This window comes from Micromys minutus, assembly GCF_963924665.1.
Source record: "Micromys minutus genome assembly, chromosome: 1".
Taxonomy (NCBI): domain Eukaryota; kingdom Metazoa; phylum Chordata; class Mammalia; order Rodentia; family Muridae; genus Micromys; species Micromys minutus.
The window spans coordinates 254,357,419-254,381,376 of NC_137969.1; the positions used below are offsets into that span (position 1 = coordinate 254,357,419).

Consider the following 23,958-nt stretch of genomic DNA (forward strand, 5'->3'; position numbering starts at 1 on the left):
GGACTTGAGACACTGGACAAGTAGATGTGGCAGAGGTGCAGGCCTGTGACATGCACACACGTGGGCCTCTGGACACGCCAGCTCTACTCATGCACTTGATACACACATCACACGTGTGCCACTCCCCTTAGCTTCCGGCAGCACCTGTGTTGGGCAGGCATATAGTAGACTTCGTCCTATGAGCCCCACCCAGTCTATGGGGCCTTCCCTGGCACCAATGAGGTAGCCATGATCAGGCCATACACATCCTTTAGGGAAGATTTAGCAGCAAACACACACATACACACAAAAACACACCTCTGCTCATTCTAAGATTGACTGTATTCTTGTGGTACTAGGACTACCATGACAGGCCCTCTACCCAGGACTCTTGGCTGTTGAAACTATTTTATCCTTTGTCCCCCTTCTGCATCTGGAGTGTGTGTATGTGTGTGTGTGTGTGCGCGCACTCCCATGGAGATGTAAGGGTATGTGTAGGTGCACGTGCACTATGAATACATGTGGAAGCTTGAGGTCGACCCTGCAGATCATTGCTCAGAAGCTATCCACCTTTAGTTCTGGCAGGGGTCTCTGCAGCAAACGCGGTACCAGCTGGGCTCCCTCTCTTCAAGCCCTGGTCATCTTCTGAGGAGCATCTTCTAGTTCCGCTGTATCTGCTGAACTTACGTGGAGTTTTCATTTAGGGTCCTTATGTCTTCCTGTGGGTTCTGCTTAGTTCTTCTGAGGCATCTGCTTTGAGCAGCCTTGCTCTCTGATGACTGAGAGTCCTAATGTGCACATAGGTGTCTCTGCAGTCTGTCCTTCCGACTGCTGACAGGCCAGGCGTCCTGTTGGTCTGAGTCTTGGCTGTAGTCTGTCCGTTAACCTTATAAAGTCAACTATATGACCAGTGGGTAGAATTCTAGGAATGGGAGGAGGCTGATATTCATTTCTATCGAGGGCTTCAAGTTTATCATTTAAGAAGAAACTTGAAGCCCACGGGGTCTTTTTAGCCAGTAAAAGGTTGGGATCATAACTTTCACATCCTACTGAGATGAAGACCACGCCTCCTTGCGTCTGGTCTGCCCAATGCCTTCATGTGTAGCACTGCTGGCCCTGCTCTGAAGAGGCTGGTGGGAAGGCAGCAGGTACTGTGGAGACTCACCACATACACTGCAGTAGAGAAACGGTACTAGGCATCTCCGGAAACAACCCTGGTAGGAGGAGACCAGCTTTCTACCCAGCAAGAAGTACAGTGAGACCCCTTCTAACAAGAGCCAAGCAATCTTTCTGCTCCTCAGAACTGTGGATGCTGGCTTTGCTCTTTACCTTCCACCAGACTCTGCCCAAGGGGGCAAACGCCCTGTGTATAAGCTGGCAGGTGGTCCCAGGGTTGGCTTCCAACACCCAGCCTCAAGGCCACCACTGCTCCCACATTAAATATAAGGACAAGAGGACACTGGCCAGAAGTCTGTGGCGTCCTTGGGCTTCCTTCTCTCAATCTTGGGTTCTCTTAGACTTTGTGAATTCGCCATTGCTGAGCAGTGTCCTACTGCATAAAGCCCTCTCTGACCTATGTTTAGAGGTAGGAGGCCAGGTACCCACATTCCCCATGCCCCAGCAGGGTTCCACTAAACAGGTGTCAACTACTACAGGACTCCAGCATCACCTGAGGCCCAAGTCACCCACTGTGCTGTGGGCAGCAGAACCACCTCATCTCAAAGACCCCACATCAACATGGCCCCAACACCCAGGCCATGTCCAACCTCTGCCTATGTCCCAGCTGCACATAGAGAAAAGGAACATCACCCAAAGAACAGGGAGGCCAAAACATTTAAGTTATTAAATCAAATATACAGAGTGATTCATTTAATATGTACATATTTACAGAAATGCACTTTCACAAGGAGGGTGGCCGGGGCCGGCAGGTGGGCAGTGGCCTGGTGCCCACGGCAAACGCTGACAGCTGGGAGGGGGTCTGTGTGAAGGCACTTGTCACAAGCTTCAATACTGCCGCCGTCCCGGGAGGGAAACCGAGCAGTTGGGAAGGGCACTTCTGAAAGCACAGTTGGAGATCTCTGGAGAGTTCTGGGCAGGAGGAAGCAAGGACAGCAGGCTGGAGGGGCTAGCCGAGACATGGGCCAGGTCTGCTTGCCGGCCTTAGGCCACACCAGTGACCTCCAACCCCACTGACAACCACAGGCGCCACCAACAGCTATGATAACCAGCATTGTACGGGCCACCATGGGTCCCAATGACAGCTACAGGCCAGCCCAGTAGCCAGTGCCACTGACAGCCATGGGTGTCACTGGCAGCAGAGCCACAAGCCAGCGGCCACAGATGTTCCTAACAGCCACAGGTCCTACTGACATCCATAGGCCAGGCCAATTGCCGTGGGTACCACCAACAGCCACAGGTCCCACTGAGAACTACAGCTAAGACAACAGCCACAGTCCCACTGACAGCCTCAGGTCATACTGTCAGCCACAGGTCCCACTGAGAGCCACGGGCCACACTGAGAGCCACAGCCCAGCCCACGGGTCTCATGGGCTTTTGGGCCTCGAGCTAGAGAGAAACCCAAATGAGGAATAAAAAAGAAGGTTCTGTAAACAGCGACAGCCTGTGGTAACAAACATTATACGATTTGGTGAGAACACAAACACGCCCTGCTCTCCCGCCACAGTGCGTGCGGACACGGGAACTTTACAAAAATAGCAATGATCCGAGAATACTCCGTTGTTTTCCGCCTGACAGCCATTGAATAATTTATACAAGGTTAAAGAAACGTAAAAAATAAACATTTGTTTTTTGTTTTTGGTTTTGTTTTTTACACAAAATAAAGAAACTATGCACACGGCCTTGGCCTCCTATGGTCCGGCAGGCAGCGTGGTGCCGGTAAGGGTTCTAGGCGCCAGCCTGGCAGCTGGCTACTCCCTGCCAGCACAGCGCACATCCTTGGTGCTTCTGACGGCACGGTTGTCCACTTTGGGCCCTGGAGCCCAGCAGGCTGGCCTTCCCAGGGAGCAGCTGGGGTCTTTGGTGAATTTGTGCGAGAGGAACTTCTCCGCCTCCGGGGAGTCCCCATCTCCACGGCTCAGCTCCTCATCCTCCTCGTCCGCCCCACCAGCCCCGTGGCCAGCTGGTCCGGGCAGTGCCTCGCCTGCTCTGCGGGGCGGCGGTGTGAAGTTCTTGCACTGGTAGAGTACGTCCTTGTGGCCCCCGGTTCCCAGACCACTGATGCCTGGCCGCTCAATGGGGTTGCGGATGGGATTGAGCGGAGCCCACTGGTTGTTGGCGCTCTCGTCCCGTGGCAGCCGGCTCCTCTCCCGTTCTTTCCTGCGCTTTCGCGTCCACCATACGCAGATAACCACACAGGCAAGCCACAGCACACTGAACACGCTGCACAGCACAGGAACCAACAGACCTGGGTAGAAGAAGAGGAAATAAACATCCCAAGTCAGTACAGGCCAAGCAGGGACTCTCTGGTTTCTAGAATGGAGCTAGGTTGCGGCAGACACCTCATCTCCCTGAGCAACATCCACCCGCAGACTGGTCTTGAGTCTTCGAGCCCTCGCTACCCCAGCTTACCTGTAGAAGAGCCACCCATAACAACTGTTTCCACCTTGACCTCGGTGACAGCCAGCAGCAGTGAGCTATTTCCTCTCTGAGTGATGGCAGCCACAATGGCGTGGGCTGTGCTCTGGATCAGGCTGCTGTCAGGCAGGTCCCTTGCAGGGCTGAAAGACTGTGGCAGAGGATGATACTGGGTGACGGCCCAAAGGTACCCTGCATCCTCTTCTCCCCTCTCTCTGAATACCGTACGCTGCCATTAAAACATGTCCTAAGGCTACCTCGTCTCCTGCCTTACCGTCCCCTCTGCTAACCCGACACTGCCTGACCCGGACCATCATGGCTACCACTTCCTCCGGAGTTCCTCATTTCAGAGTTGCAGAGCATCCTCTCCTACCTCCTTCCACACGCCAGGCCAATATCCATGGCTTCAGAAGCCAGGCAAAGGGAGTGACTTATGCTGTACGGCTGAGCTACGAGTCCCAGAAGTCGCTAGCTCACGCCACGTCTGAAACTATTTCCCACTAGCCTGGTACCCAGCCTGCCATCTCTGCCCTGGACCCGCCAATGCCTCTGCCCAACCGTGCCTTCCATACCACGAAGCCAGCACTGCCTCGCCAGAACGAGCTCCCCGCTAACCTCCCTGGGCTCCAGACCATTCCTCACGATAAAATCCAAACTCCCGTCCCTGTTGACTTCCCTTCAAGCAGCTGACCCCACGGACTGTCAATGACCACCTGAGGCTTGGTGGTCTTCCCACACAGTTGTGGAAGTGCCCAGAGGGATGCATGATCTGGCTTCTACCTCAGTTCCCACTGCCCAGGTCTCCATTCCACCACATAAATACCTCCCCTCAACTCTGCCACCATCCCAAAACATGCCAGAGTGCCACAGCCACTGAGGGTCTAGAGGCCTGCTCAAGACAGTTCCTCCCCCCCCCCACTCACCACAGCCACCTCCACAGCACTGGCCCCTGAGGATGCTTGATCACAGAGCAGCAGGAGGAGGCGGTCGCGTGCCGCCGCCCTTGTGGCAGGCAAAGCTCGGATTCCAGAGCAGATGGCGCCCACGGTGGTGCCCTGGGCAGGTAAGCGACATGTTAGCGGGGCCTAGGGCCAAGATCAGAGTCCACTCATCTCTCTGCTGATGGGGGCTCCATCCAGGAAGCAGAAGAGAGACAACGGGAGCTAAGCCTGCTCCTGACCCAGTCTGTCTGTAGGCAACAGGAGGAACTCAGAGGAAGTAAGAGTTGGCAGAATGGGCATCATGTGTTGGGATTCTGTAAACCCTTCCCACAGTTACCTGGCAATAGCCAGGTATACCCCACCCCACAGTTACCCTACGCTATAAAAGGGGCTGCTTGCCTCCTCCTCTCTCTCTTGGCCTCTTGTTCTCTCTTGCTCTCCCCCTTCCAACCCCATTCCCTCTCCCCCCTCCACGTGCTCATGGCAGGCCTCTGCTTCTCTACTCTTCTCTCTCAGCCCCTACTACCCCCTAACTCCCCTCCCATGACCCGAATAAACCCTATTCTGTACTATACTGTTGTGTGACTGGTCCCTCAGGGGGAAGGGATTTCCAACATGGGTCCCCCAGAGGCACCCCCCTTTTCCTCCATACCTCACTGCACCTCCATGGACCATATTCCCCCCCCCCCTCTAACATCATGAGTTCCAATCTCCTCTGTTCTGGGGAACAGGCAGGCTAGCTCGAAACATCCAGAGGATGAGAATGGGGCGTGACTAGAAACAGGAACTAGCCTTTAAATGGTAATCCAGAGTAGAATGGCCCACAGTCTAGGCCCCTGGATCACTGGACACGTTAGCAGCCCAGACTGGACCCCACCCCCTGCCCAGCAATGCCTAGGTTCAGTGCTTTCTCGTGTGAGCCCACTGGTGGCCATCTATCTGGACAAGCATGGGCTTCTGGACCTCTGTGAGGCGAGCCGTGAACAGACTATCATTCTAGGGAATCCCCCCATCTCTTGGGAAATCCCCCATCTCACCTACCTGAGGCACTTGGTCACGGTTAAATCGCAATGTGAGGCGAGCACAGTTGTTGTCCAAATGAGTGGTCCGTGGCAGACAGGGGGTGCTGGGTGGCAGAGATTCCTCTGCTGCACACTCCCCCCAGTTCTCACAGGGTGGCTGCAAACACTGACCCACGGCCTTCTCCCGGCATTGCTGCCCTGGTGGGCACTGGGCGCTCAGAGCACTGGGCTGACCAGACAGCAGACAAGGTTTCCATCCACACCATACCTGGAAGGGGCACACCCAGGAGGCACATGGGAATGGGAGGCACAGTCAGGCACAGGCAGCACATAGAGAGGTAAGTCCAAGACCCCTCCCAGCTCATCCCTAAGATGGCCCTCAGAAGTGGGCAACCTCATCAACCTACATCCCCCTCCAGCCCCCGCACCAGCCTCTTAGTAGCTGAGTGAGCCTAAAGGCTCAGATTACTCAGGGTCAGAGCACAAGACAGGCAGAGGAGGGGCTGGCCCCACCTTGCTGCAATCCCGGTGGCCATCCAGGCAGCGGCAGCTGTTGCAGTCTTCTACCCAGGAACTCCCATGTGGGAAAGACATGCCCCGGGACCAGCAGGGCCTCGTGAATATGACCACTGTGGGGAGAAGGAGGAAGTTCAACAGAGTACCTAAACACTGGAGAGCAGATCTGATCCATGCCCCGACCGTGGTCACGGACAGCCTACCTTCCTGGCATCTAGGGCCAGAACGTCCTGGTGGGCAGCTGCAGCGATACCCGTTAATCTCATCTACACAGGTGGCCCCGTAGGCACAGGGTGAGGACTGGCACTCATCAATGTCTGCGAGGACAGCAGTTGTGTTCTTAGGGGTGCGCACCTCACTCAGGGACCAGGGTGCTGGCAAGGAAGGGGGCTGGAAGGCTCAAGCGCCTGACCCCAGCTACTTAGGCTGTAACTCTGTCAGCCTAAAGCCTTTATCCCTCGGGCCTCACCCGCACCTACTGTCTCTCTGGTGTGCGTATGCAGGGGCCCTGTGCTCTGCTCTCTCTGAGGTGGCCACATCCTCACAGTCAGAGTGAGCAGGAACACTCCACCCTGTAGCCCATCTCCCTCTTCCCAAGATGCAACTGGCTCTTCAGGAAGGAACTAGGTGCCCATAGAGGGCCATCTATCAGGATAGGGATGCTCATGTTCCCCAGCTCTTGACACTGAGCTTGTCAGGAGGGGGACCTAGACAAACCCCCCAATCCCAACCCCTCCCATCCACCTAGGCTGCTTACTGATACGGCAGTCAGGACCCGCGAAGCCGGGCGCACACTCGCAGCGGAACCAGTTGATGCCATCAACGCAGATGCCTCCGTTATAGCTGCAAGGGAGAGGGTGGCCATAAGGGGTCCCCCACGATGGGCCCTGCCCCCCACCAGCCTCCTGGGCCGCCACTCACCAGGGCAGAGGGTTACAGTCATTGGTATCTGGATTGAAGGGGAAAGACAGGGTGGTTATTTCAGCACACGCTCGCCCAGCGCACCTCTGTGGCGGATCTTTGTCTGAGGCTCGTGGGTAGACACTACCCTGCCCATTCCAGCCTGGCACAGCCAGTGGAGAGGTGCCGGGAAGGCTCAGGATCCCCACCAGGAGTGGGGGCTATAGTTGGAATGGGGCCCATGTCTTAGCAGGAGCCCAAGACTGCAGAGTGGTCACCAGGGGAGGCAGAAGGACTTATGCACAGCTGGCCCAGGGGTCGAGTGACAGAGCAGGGTCTCAGAGTGCGGGCGCGTGAGGTGGGCAGGTGGAGGAGTGGGTCTTCCAGGAGGTCGGAAGGAGGGGTGGGGAGCTGAGTGAAGTTAAGCAGAACCCACAGGCCTCCCCCACCTGAAGCCCCTCCAGCTCACTGTGTGTGCAGGTGCGGCCCTCCCAGCCATCCCGGCAGATGCAGGAGAAAGAGTCTCCGCTGCCCACACAGGTGCCACCGTTCACACAGGGGTTGGGCACACAGCTGCTGTTCTTGGCTGCAAGGAGGGAGAAAGGGCTGCTTGTGATGCCCAGGAAGACGCCGGCTGGCAGCCTAGGGCTGGGGGAGGCAGCTCGCCCGGGTAGAATGCTCACCGATGCTGCAGGTGCTGCCTTTCCAACCTGGAGGGCACGCACAGCGGAAGGTGTCGCCGCTGTCATAGCATGTGCCACCATTGCTGCAGGTGTAGGCGTCGCATTGGAACTCGCCTGCAAGCACATGGCCGCTCAGCAGGCAGGCCATATTGACCACGGCGGGGGGGATGGGGGGGCCTGGCTGGCTGCCCCTCCACTTGTTCGCAGGGACCCCAGGCACTTACGTGAGTGGCAGGTCTTGCCCTTCCAGCCATCGTCACAGGCACAGTAGAAGTCATTGACCAGGTCATAGCAGCGGCCGCGGCTGTGGCAGGGGTCGGGGAGGCAGTCGTTGGGATCTGGGGGGAGGACGCCGGTCAGCGGGGGTCACCGGCGCTGGGGAGGGCTTCACGGAGAAGAGCAAGAGCTGGGCCCAAGCACATGGGAGCCTGGGATTCCACCCCATGACTTCAGGCCCATGCGCACACAGTGCTGAGTAGAACACAGGGGTGGAGCCAGGCCTTAGCCAGCGGGGGGGACAGTCCAGGTAAGGCAGGGGTGCAGACTCACTGATTTCACAGAGTTCTCCTTCCCAGCCACTGGGACAGAAGCAGCGGAAGGAATCCACTTCATCAATGCACGTGCCCCCGTTGCGGCAGGGCTGGCCCATGCAGTCATCAATGTCTGCAGGAGAGGTCAGGTGAGCCGGCCCTGTGGCTGGCCAGCTTGCCCCGCCCCCCAGCCCCACACAGCACTTACTCTCATGGCAGTAGGTGCCTGTGAAGCCGCTGTCACAGATGCAGGAGAAGTTCCCCCCAGGCAGGCTGACGCAGTGCCCGTGAGGGCCACATATGCCAGAGGGCGCAACGCCACGTGCCCGGGACCCTGCCTCGAAGCCGCAGCCATCAATCACTGTGGGAAAGACATGGTCAGGGATCGGCCCCTCTCCGCCCGGGTTCCCGCCCTGCCTGAAAGGCTGTATTCCGCACCTCTACATGCCCCCCCGGGGCATGTCTCTCTGGGCACCGAGCAGTTCTTGCCACCAAAGTCTTCTGGGCAGGCACAGTAGTAGTCACCTTCAAGAGTGTAGCAGCGAGCACCATTGAGGCAGGGGCTTGGTTCACAGAGGTCCATGTCCACCTGTAGGTAATGGGAGGGGTGTGCATTTGTGAGTGTCCAGCTCTAGACAGAAGCACTGTTTAGTATAGACAACCAGGCCTCTCAGCCTTAGACCCAGCAGTGCCAAGCTGAGCTTGACGCTCCCGCCCACCGGAGAATGTCCGAGCTCCATCAGCTGGACGGAAACACCTGTGGGCCACCAGCCCCCTCCTGCCGCCCTCGCCTCCACAGCAGCCCAGCTTCCTCTGCCTCCCACAGACAGCATCCGGTCTTGGCTCCTCCTGCCGGCAGGAAGGCCAGCTTATGACCCCCATTTTGCCAAGCTGCCTCAGAGCCAAAAGAGGTCCTTCCCACAGTCAGTGCCACCATGCTCCGTGGACCTGAAGCCAGGCCTCTGTCATGAGCCACTGAGAAGTCCACAAAGCCAGAGCAAAACCATGTACGGCCCAGGACAAGGAAGATCACCCAATAGGGGTCAGGGTAGCAGCTTGAGAAAAGTCACCCATTTCTTCCCAGGCCCACCCCTTGACCCATGATGGCCCCACGTCATCAAATATGTGATTCTGCCTTTGGGAGGTCTTCTTGCGGGCTTCCCCTCTGTGTTGTCCCACAGAGGGAGTAAAGCACAGGAGATTGCTGAGACAGGAACAGACCTGTCTTTGGTGGTCCTATAAGCCCCCTCCCAGACAGGGTTCCCAGCACAGAGCAACACCCCCAGCAAGCTCTCACCAAAGCCCCTCTAGGTTCCTACCTCACAGTGCGGCCCAGAGAGGCCCTGTGGGCAGTGGCAGCGAAAGCCGTCCTCCAGGTTCTCACAGATGCCACCCCGACGGCAGGGGTTGCTGGCACACCTGTCATACTCGAGTTCGCAGTGAGGGCCTCCAAAGCCCCGTGGGCATATACACTGGTACCCATTGATCAGGTCCTAGGTGTGTGGACAGGAGGCTGGATGAGCCTCCTACAATCCTTCCCGGTGCCCCCAGCCACCCTCCACCCTCGCACACTCGGTAGGGCCTAGGGAAGCCTCCTTACCTTGCAGGTGCCCCCGTGCTGACACTGCCCGTGACAATCGTTGGTGTCTGGAGGCAGAAGGGCACGCGGGCAGGGTCAGGGGGGCCCTTTGTGCTCCCCAGCCCCACCCACCTGTGCCACCCACCCATACTGACTGATGTGGCAGTTGGTGCCCTTCCAGCCCGGGAGGCAATCACAGTAATAGCCGCCAATCAGGTTTTTGCAAGAAAAAGCATTAAGGCACGGCTTCCCTTCACACTCATTGGCGTCTGTGAATGAGACAAGGGGAGCTGTGGGGCTTGGGCCCCACTTACCCCCTGTGCCCTGCACCTGGTACCCGCAGCCCCAGCAGTGCCAGCAGCAGCAGCCACATGCACAGCACACAACCCAAGCACGACAGCCCCCAGGGAGCCCTTACCCAGCTGACAAGTAGTCCCCACCCACTGCTCCGGGCAGATGCACTCGAAGCCATCCACCTGATCCACACAGGTGCCGCCCGCTGCACATGGGTTAGAGGCACACTCATCAATGTCTGCAGGGGTGGGGAGAGAGGGGAGGGAGAAGTCAACGGGTACAGACCATAGCCGGTCAGTGTGGGATCATGCCGTGGACAGAGGGTGTGGGGTGTGGCCAGTGAGAGTAATGGCATGGCAACAACTGGGACGCAGTACAAGGGGTCTCGGTCTGCAGCAGGGGCGCACGGTCCCATGTAAAGAAGCAGGAACCAACTGTTGTTTGGCCACAGTGTCTGCTGTGCAGTGGATTCGACCACTCTGTCCACACCCCTACGTGCTGCCCCCAGACACTCACCGAGCGCACAGGTGGGTCCACTCCATCCCGATGGACAGTGGCATTCAAAGCCAGACGGCACTTCGTGGCAAGAGCCCCCGTTGGCACATGGGTTGGAGGCACAGGCGTGCTCGGCTGCGGAACCAGAGCAAGAGTGCAGTGATACCCACGGAACTCAAGCACTCCTCCCCAAGCCCACAGGACCCAGAGTTCACTGGGGTACAGCCCACTGTACAAGGTAGTGAAAAAATAGGCTGAGCCAGGCTCCGTGAGAAACAGCATTCCAACATACCCCGTTCGCAGTTCTTGCCCAAGTAGCCGTCTGGGCAGGCGCAGAGGTATTGGTCAGGCTCAGCGTTGATACAGGTACCCCCATTGACACAGGGGTGGTGGCTGCCACAGTAGTTCAGGTCTGGGCACAAGGGAAGGGCTCTCAGGGATGGGCCCGGTTTCAGAGCTTAAGGCCTGGCCCTGCCCACTGCCCACCATTTACCTTTGTCACAGAGCAGGCCACCCCAGTTGGTCTCACAGTCACAGTGCCAGGGCTCCACACAGCTGCCATGCACGCAGCCAGGGTAGGGGACACATTCGTCACAGAACTTGCCCTGCCAGCCGTAACTGCACCTGGGGGACCAAGCAACAAGGCTATCAGCTGGGCAGATGAGTAAGGGGGTACGAGAGGCAGGCACAGAAGAGCAGATGCCCCTACTGGGTCTTGGCTCTAGAGAACAGTTCTGAACCAAGCAGGGGTTACGCCCGCCAGCCAGCCTCACTGTCACGGGCATTCCCGGCCACTGGCCGAGATGGTCTGCCCAGCTGTCCCGTCACTCCCCCCGGGGCTATTCTAGGACTCAGCTCTGAGCCAGGCCCCACAAGCAGGCGCCTGGAAGGAAGGCCCAGCTGGGGGAGGCCCAGGGGTATAGAGCCAGGTCCTGCTCACCAGGTGCTGCTGGGGCCACAGCAGCAACCGGGATCTGAGAAGGATGAAGAAACATCAGGAGAGCTCCTGGCTACCCTGGTCCAAAGGCTCTTTGACCTTGGGTGGTGCCCATACCCGCATTACTAAGCCAGGGCAGAGGTTTCTCTGGTTCCCAGGAAAGTCCTCCCCTATGGGAGGGCCGTGCTGAATGGGGCTGAGCCCAAAACATAGACCCAAACGAAGAACTTGTCAGAGGCCATAATCTTAAGACCTGGCTCTGACCACACTGTGGATTAGTGTCTCCTCCGGGGAGTCCCTCGGGATGTAGGTCGGTGGCCAGCACAGAGACAGCAGGTGAAAGTACAGGGCTCCAGTAGGGCTGCCCTCTGGGCCCTGGACAAGACTCTGGGGGCCCCTTCCTTAAAGGCTAAGGTCCTGTGGGGCAGGAATGACGTGCAGGCCACGTCACTTCCACGCTGACACCCGCCACAGGAGTTATTTTTATAGAAGGAAAAACCACAGCCCTTCCTGAGCTGCCCTGGAGCCACGCACACAGGCAGCTATCAGCCCAGCTCACCCAGGCTCACATTGGGAAACTGAGGCTGGCTCCGGGATCCCAGCCTGGATCGTCCAAGGCAGGCCCACAGTAGGTCTCCTGTCTCTACTTGGGAGTCCTCTCTCCAGGTGATATGGGAATCAAGGAGCAGAGAGGGCTGTGACCAGCCTTGGGTCATCCACCAGGAACACCAAGGCTAGTTTTGAGCCCAGACCCTTTGAGTCCCTAGGGCGGGTTCTCCACCCTGGGCGGGCCATCCCACACCAGACCCCACCTTGTGGCTTTCCTGCCAGCGTTCCAGGGCCTGGGGGGTGGCAGGAAAGCGCAGCCATCTCCGCAGTAGAATCCGGTTGGGGAGGGGTGTCCTCTGCTGAAACCTGAGCTCTGTACAGCAGGAGGCCATTTGGCCTCACCCTCTGGCCCAGGGAGAGGCGGGTGGCACTCACCTACCGCCCCCTACCCTTGCTCTCTTCCTCAGTGGTCCTGTCTGTGTGCGACCCACAGTCTTCCTTGCACGAATTCGTCTTTCATCTCCCTACACTGATCACATGGGATGCTCGTACAGCAGTCAAGATAATATACCTTGGGCTATGGAGTGAGTGAGGGGTTGTAGACTTCTGTGTTTACCACCAGGGGGGCACATCTGCCCAGAACCCACACCCAGCTCCAGCAGACTGCTCAGAGCCATAAAAGACTACCCTGGGCAGAGAGCTATCCTCATGGACAATTTCTGCTGCCTATTCTACCCCCATCTCCTAGGATGTGGCTCCTGGAGTAAGAAGCTAGCCCATCCTGGAGTAAGAAGCTAGCCCATCCTGGAGTAAGAGGTTAGCCCATCCTGGAGTAAGAGGCTAGCCCATCCTGGAGTAAGAGGCTAGCCCATCCTGGAGTAAGAGGCTAGCCCATCCTGGAGTAAGAGGCTAGCCCATCCTGGAGTAAGAGGCTAGCCCATCCTGAGCCAGGTGCTCCTTGCACTGCCTTGAGTCCTGCTAAGCCCGTCTGAAACCTCAAGTGGCACTGGGGACGACTCCACTGCACATCCATCTCTGCCCAGGGACCAGACTAGCTGCTGAGCACATTAGCACACAGGCCAACGCCACCAGACCCCTCCCCAGACCATCTCAACCAGAACCCCCGGACTACCTCAACTCCCCACTCCCTGGCCATCCCCTCCAGACCAAACAGTACACATGCCTCACCATCCTCATCTGAAAACACACGAGGCATGCCCACTGCTTACAGGGCACCCAGGGATAGTGAGAACCAGGATGGCAGGAGGTCCTTGGCAGGCCTCCTGCTGCAGCTCTAACAGCCGGAGAAGCTCATCTTCAACCCTTTTTGTACACCCTCCAACCCGCTGGGTGGCCTCCCCAGTTCACACACCCCAGGATGCCACCTTTGCCCCTCTCTACCCTCTATCCCACTAACTTGACCTCATCACCTCCACAGTGCTTCATGAGCCCCAATGGCTTCTACTCTGCTCTAGGCCGCAGGACCCCCTCTGGCCTCCTTACCAGTCTGTCTACGTGCCTCCAAGTACTGCAGGCCAAAACCGTTCCCAGTCCCTCCTCTCCACCTGGCCACACCCTCTCACACCTATATCAAACTCATCAAGTTCCTGCTCCTGAGAATGTCTGCAGGTCCAGCCCACCCCTTCACCCCACTGACCACATTGCTCTTCTTCTGTGGCATCCCATATACCTTCCTTCTCACTGCCACACTGGGTGGATCTCCTCAGCCTCTCTTGATAGGGCCCCTCCTCCCCCTAAGCCTCTCTCTGCAGAATCATGTCCGTCTCTGCCACTAGCCTAGCTCACTGCCGTGACTTCCTATTGTGTTCGCCTGGGCAGTGAACTCCTCACATTTATGTTGAGTTTATACATATATGCACACATGCACACCATGTACACACACATACCACACTCATGCTCACCACACACACATACACACACGCATGCTTGCATGTGCACACACTCCTGCACAAATGCATACACGTGTGTGCACATGTACACGCGCGCGCGCGCACACACACACACACCCCTTAGCTTCTGCCTCTTGGTGATGTGACATCCTGGCCACCCTCCCTTGTCCCCTTGTAGCTGTCCTATGAAGAAAATGCCACTGGACACGCCACATGCTCAGGGCAGCACTGCCCCCTTCGTGGCCACAAGCTTTGTAAGGGCAGGGTTCCACTCGAGCTCTAGAGCATCTGACTTCCTGCGTGGTGGGCACTGGGCACGAAGCACATACTCCATGGCCTACTAGAGCCCTCGGGGTGCTTCGGCTCAACAGCAGCGGGTGAGGAAGGGAAGGGCAGGCATGATGCTCACCTGCACTCCCCAGGCACAGTGCATCCCCCGTGGAGCAAATTACATCCTTGTTTACACACGGCTGGAACAGAGGGGCAGAGAGAGGCACAGCTGCAGCCAGCCGCACCAGCCCTGCCCCGTGCCCGTTCCCATCCCCACGCTTGGAGACAGACCCCTTACCTTCCTTGCACTCCTTGCCCATCCAGCCGTCCATGCAGGCCTTGTTGCCGTACTGGTCGCAGGTGTAGTGGCCGAAGAAGTCGTTGCGGGGCCGGCAGAACTTGTTGCAGGTGGTACTGTAGTAGTTCTCGTCACAGCGCACGCGGATCTGCAGCTCCAGGTGTGCCACGTGGCCGCTGAAGTGCAGGCTCTTCCAGCGGTCCTCAGGGTTGATCATGCCAGCGTGGGACACCCGCTCAATCAGCAGCTCCTCTTTGGGAGCAGCCGAGTTAGCCAGCAGCGGTGGCTACCCGTCAGTCCCCCAGGAGTGCCACATAGGCCCTACCAGGCAGCTTCAGGGGCAACAGGGCAGCCGGGCAGAGGAAGGCTGCCACCCCTGCAGGAGCCAGAGGCAGAGGCGACACAGTCCAGGCCCCCAGGAGAAGGCTGGGCAGAAGCTCTAACCAGGACTCCATAAGCAAGCACTCCGTCTCCACCCTCATAAAGAGGGTCAGGAGGGCTATACACCCTGAGCTTCCTTCCACACTCACAGGCACCACACCAAATACAGGTCACCATTTCTCTCCTTACGGTTCTGCCTCTGGCTCCCAGAAGCGCCCTACTGATCCACCTTAAAACAAAATTCTGGGACCCTAGGCTGGACCCCCCCCCCCCCCGTGCACTGAAGTAGGCGCCCTGAGCAGGCTGCCTAGCACAGGCCCTGCTGTTTGGGATTATTATCTATGGTGGCTGGTCACAGAGTCCTCCTGTTGCATTGGTACAGGCCCCACTGGGCACTCAGTGCCTTGGGCTAGGGCTCTGCCGATGGGCTTTGAATTTTGTTGTTAAGACCCCGTTATTGTCTTCCGTGGACCTTGGCTAACCCCTACTCTGAGCTTCCTGCTCTCTCTGTTCACCTAACCTTGGTGACATTTCATCCTGATCACTGTGCTTTGCTCTGGAAAGTATCAGGGGTTGCACTTGATCATAACCTTGGGTCTAACCCTAACCAGAACCCCTTAGCCCCTCAAGGTGCCTATTTCAGCCTCCTTCTCCTGATGCGCGTAGCATCCTCTTTGTTGACCTTTGTTTCGGTCCTGCAAACCCTTGTCCACACAGCAGCCAGAGCAATACATCCCCAGGAAGAGGCCAGCATCCTCCCTGGCCCAGGAGCCTGCCTGACCTGAACCCAGCCTTACTGAGTGCTTCATCCCCAATCACAAGAACTCCACCCAGATCCTCAAATCCTAGCTTTGATCCTGTCTCTGGGCCTTTGAACTTGCTGTTCACTCTGCTCAAGGAGTTCCCCCGCTTGTCCACAGCAAACCTCTGCCTTGCCACTACAAGACTGGGATGACCCCCACCACCACCACACACGCAGACTACACACAGAACAGCCACCTTCGAAGTGGAGAACCTCAAGCTTCATGTTCTGAGATAGAGAAAAGGCCACAAAGCCAGAGAGACACTTGAGGGTATCCCATTCCACAGTGTCACCAACAGAGGCCTGAAAAGAACCGCCCGCTGACACCGGGAGTGAAGGAACAGTATGCGCAGCTCTGCAAAGCCACAGGCATGGGAAACTCTTGTCACCAGAAGAAGACCTTCTAGCCATATGAGCCACTGCTCCCCAGCACACCGAGGGCCACAGCACTCTGGCCTGGGGGACCAGAAATCCTGGCTGGCAGTCTCCCTCCCCCCACCCTCCCACCTTCCCCCAGTACAGGGCACACTCACCATCTGGAGTGGTGTCATTGTCCCAGTCCCAGGCCTCCACGATGAGGGTGAAAGAACGCTGCAGACACAGAGGGGAGCTGCTCAGGTGCCTGAGGCTCCCTCCCGACTGCTGCTACTCAGGATGGGGGTAGGGTGCTTGCCCCCGGCCTGTGTGGCTCTGGGCTGCTCAGGCCTGGCAGAGAACTCTGTCCCACAGTTCTGTGGTACCCTCCCATCCTCCTCTGCAGACCCCACATATCCCAACTCAAAAGTGGAAGGTTATCCCTGGCTGCACCTCTCAGGAAGCTTTGGCTCCTTGCTCTTGGGGTCCCCAAGGCCCAGTTCTGCTCCACCCTGTGCAAGCTCCTGAAGTCAGCAAAGGGTGAAGGGAGGGGTTCAGGCATCTGTGGGCAGAGCACTTCCATTGGGAATAGATCCCTGTACCTCACTGAGGTCTGAGCTGAGGTTGAAAATTATGTGGTGCTATATCCTTTAAGCCCACTCGAGAGGGCCGTCCCCTGGCTGCTCAGCAGTCACCCTGCCAGTCTCATGACAGTGCTCACCCGATGGAAACAAAAGCAGAGGGTACACACTCTCACAACTATCACCCCAGGACAGGGGTTAGGAAGGTCTCTTGCTGGACAGGAAGGGGATACTGAGGCACAACCTCAGTCCATAATCACGGCTAGCCCTCACCATCTGTCTCTCCTGCCCCAGGCTATGGTGATGAATGCTGCTGTGAGCTGTTACCTTGGCAACCTAAGACCTGCCCCTGTGAGAGAGTAGCCTGAGCCCACCATAACCTCAGGCACCCCTGGATGGCTGAGAGTCACTGGTCATTCCTCAGCCCTCAGAACCCTCCCTCCAGACTCACTGGAGCTTCATCTAACCTGGGCTAAGCCCTAGGCTTCCTAGAACTTGTCCCATTCCCTACTCAGCTGCCATCTGTGTTAGGAGACCCTGTCCTCTCCCTGTCTGTTGGCACCTCAGCATGAACATTCTCACTTCCTACTCTGGTGCCTCCTCTAAGCACCTGTTGTCAGACACAGGGTCCATGCCATGTGAACAAAGCCAAAAGCAGAGGGCCAGTGGTCCCCTGTTTTCATGAAACCACTACTGGGTTTCTTAATACCATCCCAAGTCCTCCCTAAATCTTCTTCCCCTTTACCATGTTCCCTGTTCCCACTCTAACCTGCTCCTTGGTTTCTCAGCAAGCATAGGGCCCCCCAGCCCTATCCACAGAAGCCTAAGAAAGCCTGAGTAACTACTGTGCTACCGTAATGTGCCTGGGTGCAGAGCCTGTTCAGGGCTCTCTACACCACCCTAACCACCTAAAACGCCATCCTTGGGGCCTCCATTTGGTCAAGGCTAGCTCCCCGATTGTAAGTGGGGTCCTCAGTCCCTTCCCAGGCCTTCCCTGCCCTGCCCCTTCTGTCCTTTACCCGCCCACTCATTAGAGTACAGAGCAGAGTTCCGACTGCCTACAGCCCCTGTATCAACAGATGGAGCCAGAGAAAGTGAGGGACAGGCCCAGGTCATATAGCCCCAGGAGAAATAGGCTATAACCCAAGGGAGGAAGCACTAGAAGGAGGAGAAAGAGGGGGAGGAGGAAAAGGAAGAGGAGGAAGAGGAACAGAGGAAGAGGAAGAGAAAGAGGGAGAGGAAGAAGAGGAGGGCGAGGAAAAAGGAGAAAGAAGTGAAAAAAGAAGAGAAGAGCCAGAAAAGAGGCCAAGCAGGGCCAAGAGAGTGAGGAATGTGGAACAGAGAGGGCCCCAGAACAGGTACCAGAGACCCCCACCATGGAATCATCACTGGTTCCCATCAAAACATCCGAGGCTGTCAGGGTTTACACTGTCTGAGCTGCTGCATAGGAGCAAGGAGTTGATGTACTCTAAGAGGACCAGGCCAGGCTGAGATCACTGCCATCATAGCCACAGGCCAAGCCCACCTAGGTTCAGAGGCTATAGCCACGGGGCAGGCGTACGATTCCCGACACACACCTGCACTTCGGATGATCCAGGAACACTCCCAGGAAACCCACGCCAGCCACACAGGTAGGGTTACCACCACCTCAGCCAGAGCCCAGGGCTCCGGTTACCTGCTCCCGCAGGGACATGGCCTGCCTGCCGCCCAAGAGGGCCTGTCGCCCGCCAGCTGGGCTCCCTACACCTGGACGGCAGGAAGTCATCCAGGGAGAACCTGAGCCAGCAGGCAGGTGGCACCTGTGGCTTCTCCCCACCTGCCACAGTGGCCCCCCGGCTCCTCCCTTCCCCCAGCTCCCAGGACCATATCCCTCACTTCGAATGGCTGTGTGCATCCCTGCCTGGGACAAAGGCAACTGGGCTGGAAACCTGTAGGATCTTGGGGCTCTTGAGTGGGTGGTGACTGAGAAGACTGGGGGGACTATGGAGAGACACAGAGCTACTATCTGCACTGGTTCCCCAGAAAGCAGAGAGATAATCCTGGTTCCTCCTCCTAGGGCAGTCCTCCTGGGCCACCTGCCTGACAGCCTCTGGAGTTCTATATGGTACATCCTCTTCCCAAAGCCTGGCCCCAAACACACCCCCAGCTAAGTCCATCACTGTCTGGTCAAACTCCAAGTCTAACTACAATCCCCTTACCTAGCACTTGAGACAGAGCTAAAAGGAGAGCAGACAAACACAGGAAAGGCAGACTGAGGACCAAGCGTGCCACCTGGCCCCTTAGCCAGGATACTCAGCAGCCCAGCCTCAGTACAAGGCTTGATCTACTCTAGCTGCCTGTCTTGGCCCCTGACAGAGCTCAACATTAGCTGACAATGCCCAGGACCGTAAGCACAGACACATTTCCTGAAACCAGAGTTTTCAAGAGGCCTGTGCCTCTGTCACCATTGTCACCTAAGGGATGATCCTCTTAGGCTCCAAGTCTGGACCACAGGAAGAGGTAGTAGGCCAACCCATGCCAGGGCTTAGACAGGCACACCCCACATCAGAGACCAGCTGAGGCCTAGCCTAGGTGCTGGAAAAGTCGGGTTCCCACTGTGAGGAGGGAAGCAGCCAGTGTGGCCTCTAACATGCCTCAGAGTCTATACAGCCTAGCCCAGGATCAGGATGGGGTGTATGGACTGAGACTACTAGTTCAGGCCTTCAGTTGCTACTAATGATCCCTTCTGGGTTTTTGGGTGGATTAGGGCCCCTGATCTCCTCACTGCCAACTTCCTCTAGCCTGAGCCCTTGCCTGACTCCCCAGGATCTCCCAGTGGCCCGGCCTATTTTCCATTCCATCCAGACACCATGACAGTACCTTTCCTGCCAACCCACGCGTACAGCATTCACCCCCTCCGCCATCATACTTCAGCTGTTTCCCATTCCCTGCTGTGGGCCCAGGGACAAAGGCCCTACCCACTTCCATTTCTGAATCCTCCACTGGCCAGGTTAGCACTTTCTGCCTCATGGGGCCCCCATGTTGCTGACTACAGACAGCCCTACTATACCGCACACCATGTGGCCTTGATCAAGATGCCAAACCTATGAGGGAGACAGTCAGGTACAGAACAAAGTAGCCCCTTGCCCCTAGCTCCAAACAAGGAGGACTCTTGGTCTTATGGGGATGGTATGGGAGGCACGTGCCTCAGCATGGGTTATGCTGAAGAGGCCGGTGTTCATCCTTGTCCCAAAAGGCATGGAGTGTGGTCCTTCAGTGCACATGAGAGGCATACTTTCTAGAATAGCCCACCATGGTCAGATAGGGTCAGGCCCTCTGTCCATGCTCCCAGATCTCTCCCAGCATTCTCTGCTGTGACCGACAACAACCTTCAGCCCTCTATCCTACTGGGCCACTCCTGCCCTGACCACCTTGCCCTGCCTCCTTCCTCAAGTACACACGTGGCCGAGTGCTGGACAGCCAGTAGGGGGAGAGGAAGGACTCATGCAGGACAGAGCTACGTTGGGGACTTCAGTAGAGGACATGCTAAGCATCCTACCGCCTCAGCCAGCCTCAGGAGTCCCAGTGTAAAGAGCAACGCGTCTCAGTAGAGAGGAGCTGCTGCCTCTCAGCTCTTCCAGCCACAGAAACCCCCTCCTCAGACCCACACCTCTCTCACTCACGACCTCAGAAGCACCAAGGAGCCCACACTCTACCAGCTCTGACCGTGCAGACATCACTGCTCTGCAACCAAGGAAACAGACTGGGACAGAGCTGCACCCCAGCCTCAAAGGGCAGAAGGCCTACAGCAGAGACCCCTTCTCTTTTGGCAGCCTTTCCCAAGCACAGCCCAATAGACAGGTCGGCAACCACCTTGCTCCTCATTTAGCCGACGGGAACCTCCTTAATATGCCATCCACCAGACCCCAAAGGAAGGCTCCCCCTCTTCTCGGAACACTCCATCAACCGCCGCTCAGCCCACAGAGCTCAGGCATGCGTGGTGAACATGGCCTCCCCGCTGCTAGGTACAGGCAGGCACCAGAGCCACTCCAGGGAAAACATACATCTCCCAAGGCCATCTGCAACGCGCACAACTGACTGGGGTAGCTGCGGCTTTCCACGTCCAAGAATCCACTCAACGAGGCTCCGAGACAGGCACGACGCCGCAGCTACCTCGGTGCAGGCAGAGGCGGAGCTGTGAGGAGGTCATGCTTTGCTCTTGTCCACCTTCCACACCGCCCCATCTTTCCACGGGGCCCTCCACTAACCCAAGGAACCCAAGTCCAGGCTGGTTCTTGCTGTTCCCAGGAACCAAATGCTCCAGTGGGCACCTGGATTCCAAATGTACCCTGGCTCGTGGGACAGAGATGAACTTGTGGCGAATCGAGCAGCATGGCCGCGGGGCTGTTGCCAAAGAGCGGAAATACCAAGGTACTGGCATCACAGACTCAGATCCATGCCTGGCAGCCAGGTCATGCAGCAAGACAGGAGAAGGGGAACCAGGACTGGCCCCTCAAACACAAGATACCCTTTAACCTCCAAACTTTTCTCCAGGCGAGAACCTTGCTTACTCCTGAGGCACCAGAGGAAAGCAGCTGGGAACAGAAAGTTACAATGTCCCCAAGACCAAGCACCAAGACACTAAGAAGGCAAGGGCCTGTCCCATCCCGTTCCACACCAACCGGCTGGCCAGCGGGGCAAAGAGCCACAAGGGACACGCGTTGGCCCGCCACATTCCTCCAGGCCCTCCCTGCCCCCACACCCACTGCTGCCAACTCGAGCAGAAAACACATCCTCAGGTAGCGATTTGGAGCCACGCTGGCTTGGGCCCAAGTGCAGATGACAGGCTGTCGGCCCTGCTCAGACCTGCCTGCTGTGCTGCTGTGGGGGCGAGGTGGGCAGGGCCAATAGTAACTGCCTAAGGCCCCTCCCATCCCTGCCTCCGTCCTCTTCCATCTCAGGGATAAACTTTCTATCACAAGCACCCAGGGTCAAGGATACCTGGCTAGGCAAGATATCCTACATCTGGGGCAGGAGCCTAGGGAAAGGTAAAAATGAAGGCACAAGCTGGGTGTCCTTGCAAGAAATAGTTGTCCAGGGATCATGGCAAGAGGAGAGCAGGGCAAACTGCCCACCCATGCCTGGCTCCCAACCGAAGGCTCTTTCAGGACCAAGACACCAGGCAGACCCATTCATTCCCATGGCTAGCTGGACCAACCCCACGCAAATCCTCAGTCAGGAAAGCTCTTGGGTCATGTCTGATAACCCACTCCACTCCCTAGTCGAAGGCCTCCAGACCCACCCTTCACAGCTGTTTTTGACCTGGTTCTAAGGCTGTGAGCACATTCACACCTGCAGACAATCAGGTAAGGGTACAGCCAGGTCCAGAAAGTGAATAAAAGCAAGCAAGCACCATAAGGCTCCCTGCTCCCAGGCCTTTCCACCACAGTCATGGGACTGGTCTCCCCCAAAGCTGAATCCCCACCACCCTTCTTCCTAGCATGCTCAGGGTTGGGTTCCTGCCTGACTTGACTACCCCTAAACAGACAGGATGCTTCCCAATTCCAGAAACGAACATGCAAAATAAAACATCCTCAACAGCAAACAGCGGTGCCACAGAGGGTTATAACTTAAGAGCCTTGTTAGTGTCTCTTCCCTTTCGGAAGGGGGTCTTTCCATCTGTAGCCGTTTCTGCCAACACACACAATCAGGCCATCCCTGCGCAGGTCCCAGGCGCCTGTCCGTGCCCCCGGGAATCCAGGAAACTGCAGGGCAGGAGCTGGCTGGCCGCGGGCCCGGACGGCTCCGCCAGGGCCTGCCCCGGACCAGCCCCAGCACGCGCAGCGCACATGCCTGCACAGCCTGCCGGGCCGCAGGCGCCTCGCACCTCCCCACGCACTGACACGCGCAGGGCGACCTAGGCACACTCCGAAGGCTGCCGTGCACGCGGACCTTGGCCACCCCGCCCCGTCGCGACCCCAGGCCTATGGGCCCCCCGGGAACCCCGCGCGCCCACGTGGCCAGGCGCGAACCTGGTCGCAAGAGCACGCGCCCCAGGCCCGCCCGCGGCGCGGCGCCCCCTGCCGGCCCCGCCCCGTCTGGGCGCGCGCGGCCCGCACCCGCGCGGCCGCAGGTGCTGAAAGGACCGCGGAGGGCGCCGAGGCGCGCAGGGAAGCTCAGTGCGGGGGAGGGGCGCACGTACCGGCCAGGCGAACTGAAAGGGAATGACGACGAGGCCCGGGTCCTGGTGGCCGCCGGTCCGAGACCGCACGCGCGCTCGGTCCCCCGCAGCGCCCGCCGGCGGCAGGTAGAAGGAGTTGCCACCCAGCACGGGCGTGGCGCCGTAGCCGTAGCTGCAGGGCCCCGTGGGCGTCACCTTGGCCTGGTACTCCTTAAGGCACACGCGCACGTACGTGTCGCACTCGTCGCGGCCGCAGCCCCCCGCGCGCGTCGTCCGGCCGTCGCCGTCACAGCAGGCGCCGCTCAGCAGCTCCCCGTTCACGTTCCGCAGCGCGCTCAGCTGCAGCTCGAAATAGCCCATGGGCCGCGTCGCCTAAAAATAAGGCAGCTCAGAGTGCAGGGAGGCTCGGGCCGGGGGTCGCCGAGCCTCCGCCCCGCCCCCACCCTCGCGCCGTTCCTAGGGCTCCGGACCGCGGCCGCTTGTGCGCCGCCTGGCCCGGAGGAGCGGCCCGGCCCGGTGCGCCCCGTCCGCGCCCGTCGCCGCCGCGCGCCCCGCTCACCTGCACGCACAGAACTAGCAGCAGCAGCAGCCGCCGAGGCAGGCGCCCCCAGCCGCGTGCCCGCATCGCCGCCTCGACCCCGCCCGCGGCCCCGCCGCCGCCGCCGCCGCCGCCCGCGCCCGCTATAGCCGCCGCGCCGGCCTCCAGCGCCCGCCCGCCCTCCGAGCCCGGCGGCGCACAGGCGGCGGCGGCCGCACAGGCGGCGCGGGCGGGGTCGAGCAGTGCGCGCGGGCTGCGCGGCGGGCGTGCAGGGGAGGCGGCGGCTCCGGCTTACAGCAGCCGCTCTCCGGCGGCCGGCCCGGCTCCCACCCGGCGGCGGCGGCGGCGACGGCGGCGGCGGGTCCTGGCCTCGGCTCTGCGCGCCCGCGCTCCCGGCACCGCAGCCAACAAGTTCGGGACGAGACTGACAGCTCGCTCGCCCATTCGTCACTCGCGCACCTGCATATGCATGAGGGGGCGGGGCCTCGTGGTGGGGTGGGGCCGTGGGGGGGTGCTGGGGGCACCCCGAGCTTTAAAGAAGGCGAGGGTGCGGTCTGTGCGCGGGGCGGCGGGGCGCGGGGCCACCGGGCTGCGGCTTCTCCTGCGCCCAGGATCGCTGAGGTGGGGCCTTTTCTGCTCTATAAT

General features: G+C 58.6%; 1 protein-coding gene and 1 pseudogene across 4 annotated transcripts in view; both read right to left on the reverse strand.

Moving 5' to 3' along the window:
- Window positions 1–23,958, reverse strand: part of LOC308418039 (transmembrane protein 11, mitochondrial-like) — a 444,261-nt pseudogene that overhangs the window by 153,207 nt on the left and 267,096 nt on the right. The window lies entirely within an intron of this gene.
- Window positions 1,827–23,676, reverse strand: JAG2 (jagged canonical Notch ligand 2). Of its 3 annotated transcripts, XM_080934936.1 has the most exons (26): window positions 23,335–23,676; window positions 22,797–23,147; window positions 16,214–16,271; window positions 14,498–14,749; window positions 14,339–14,399; window positions 11,027–11,157; window positions 10,826–10,945; window positions 10,555–10,668; window positions 10,163–10,276; window positions 9,900–10,013; window positions 9,766–9,812; window positions 9,485–9,658; window positions 8,604–8,754; window positions 8,374–8,526; window positions 8,185–8,298; window positions 7,860–7,973; window positions 7,636–7,749; window positions 7,422–7,538; window positions 6,974–7,001; window positions 6,810–6,895; window positions 6,256–6,369; window positions 6,050–6,165; window positions 5,556–5,804; window positions 4,497–4,628; window positions 3,568–3,724; window positions 1,827–3,403 (listed from the first exon to the last, which is right to left on the reverse strand). In XM_080934936.1, exons 1-26 carry the CDS (start codon window positions 23,398–23,400, stop codon window positions 2,907–2,909), a joined length of 3,744 nt encoding a protein of 1,247 aa, XP_080791062.1. In that variant the 5' UTR covers window positions 23,401–23,676; the 3' UTR covers window positions 1,827–2,906. The 3 variants fall into 3 exon arrangements, with proteins under 3 accessions (XP_080791062.1, XP_080791063.1, XP_080791064.1); XM_080934937.1 differs by lacking the exon at window positions 9,900–10,013; XM_080934938.1 differs by lacking the exons at window positions 9,900–10,013; window positions 10,163–10,276.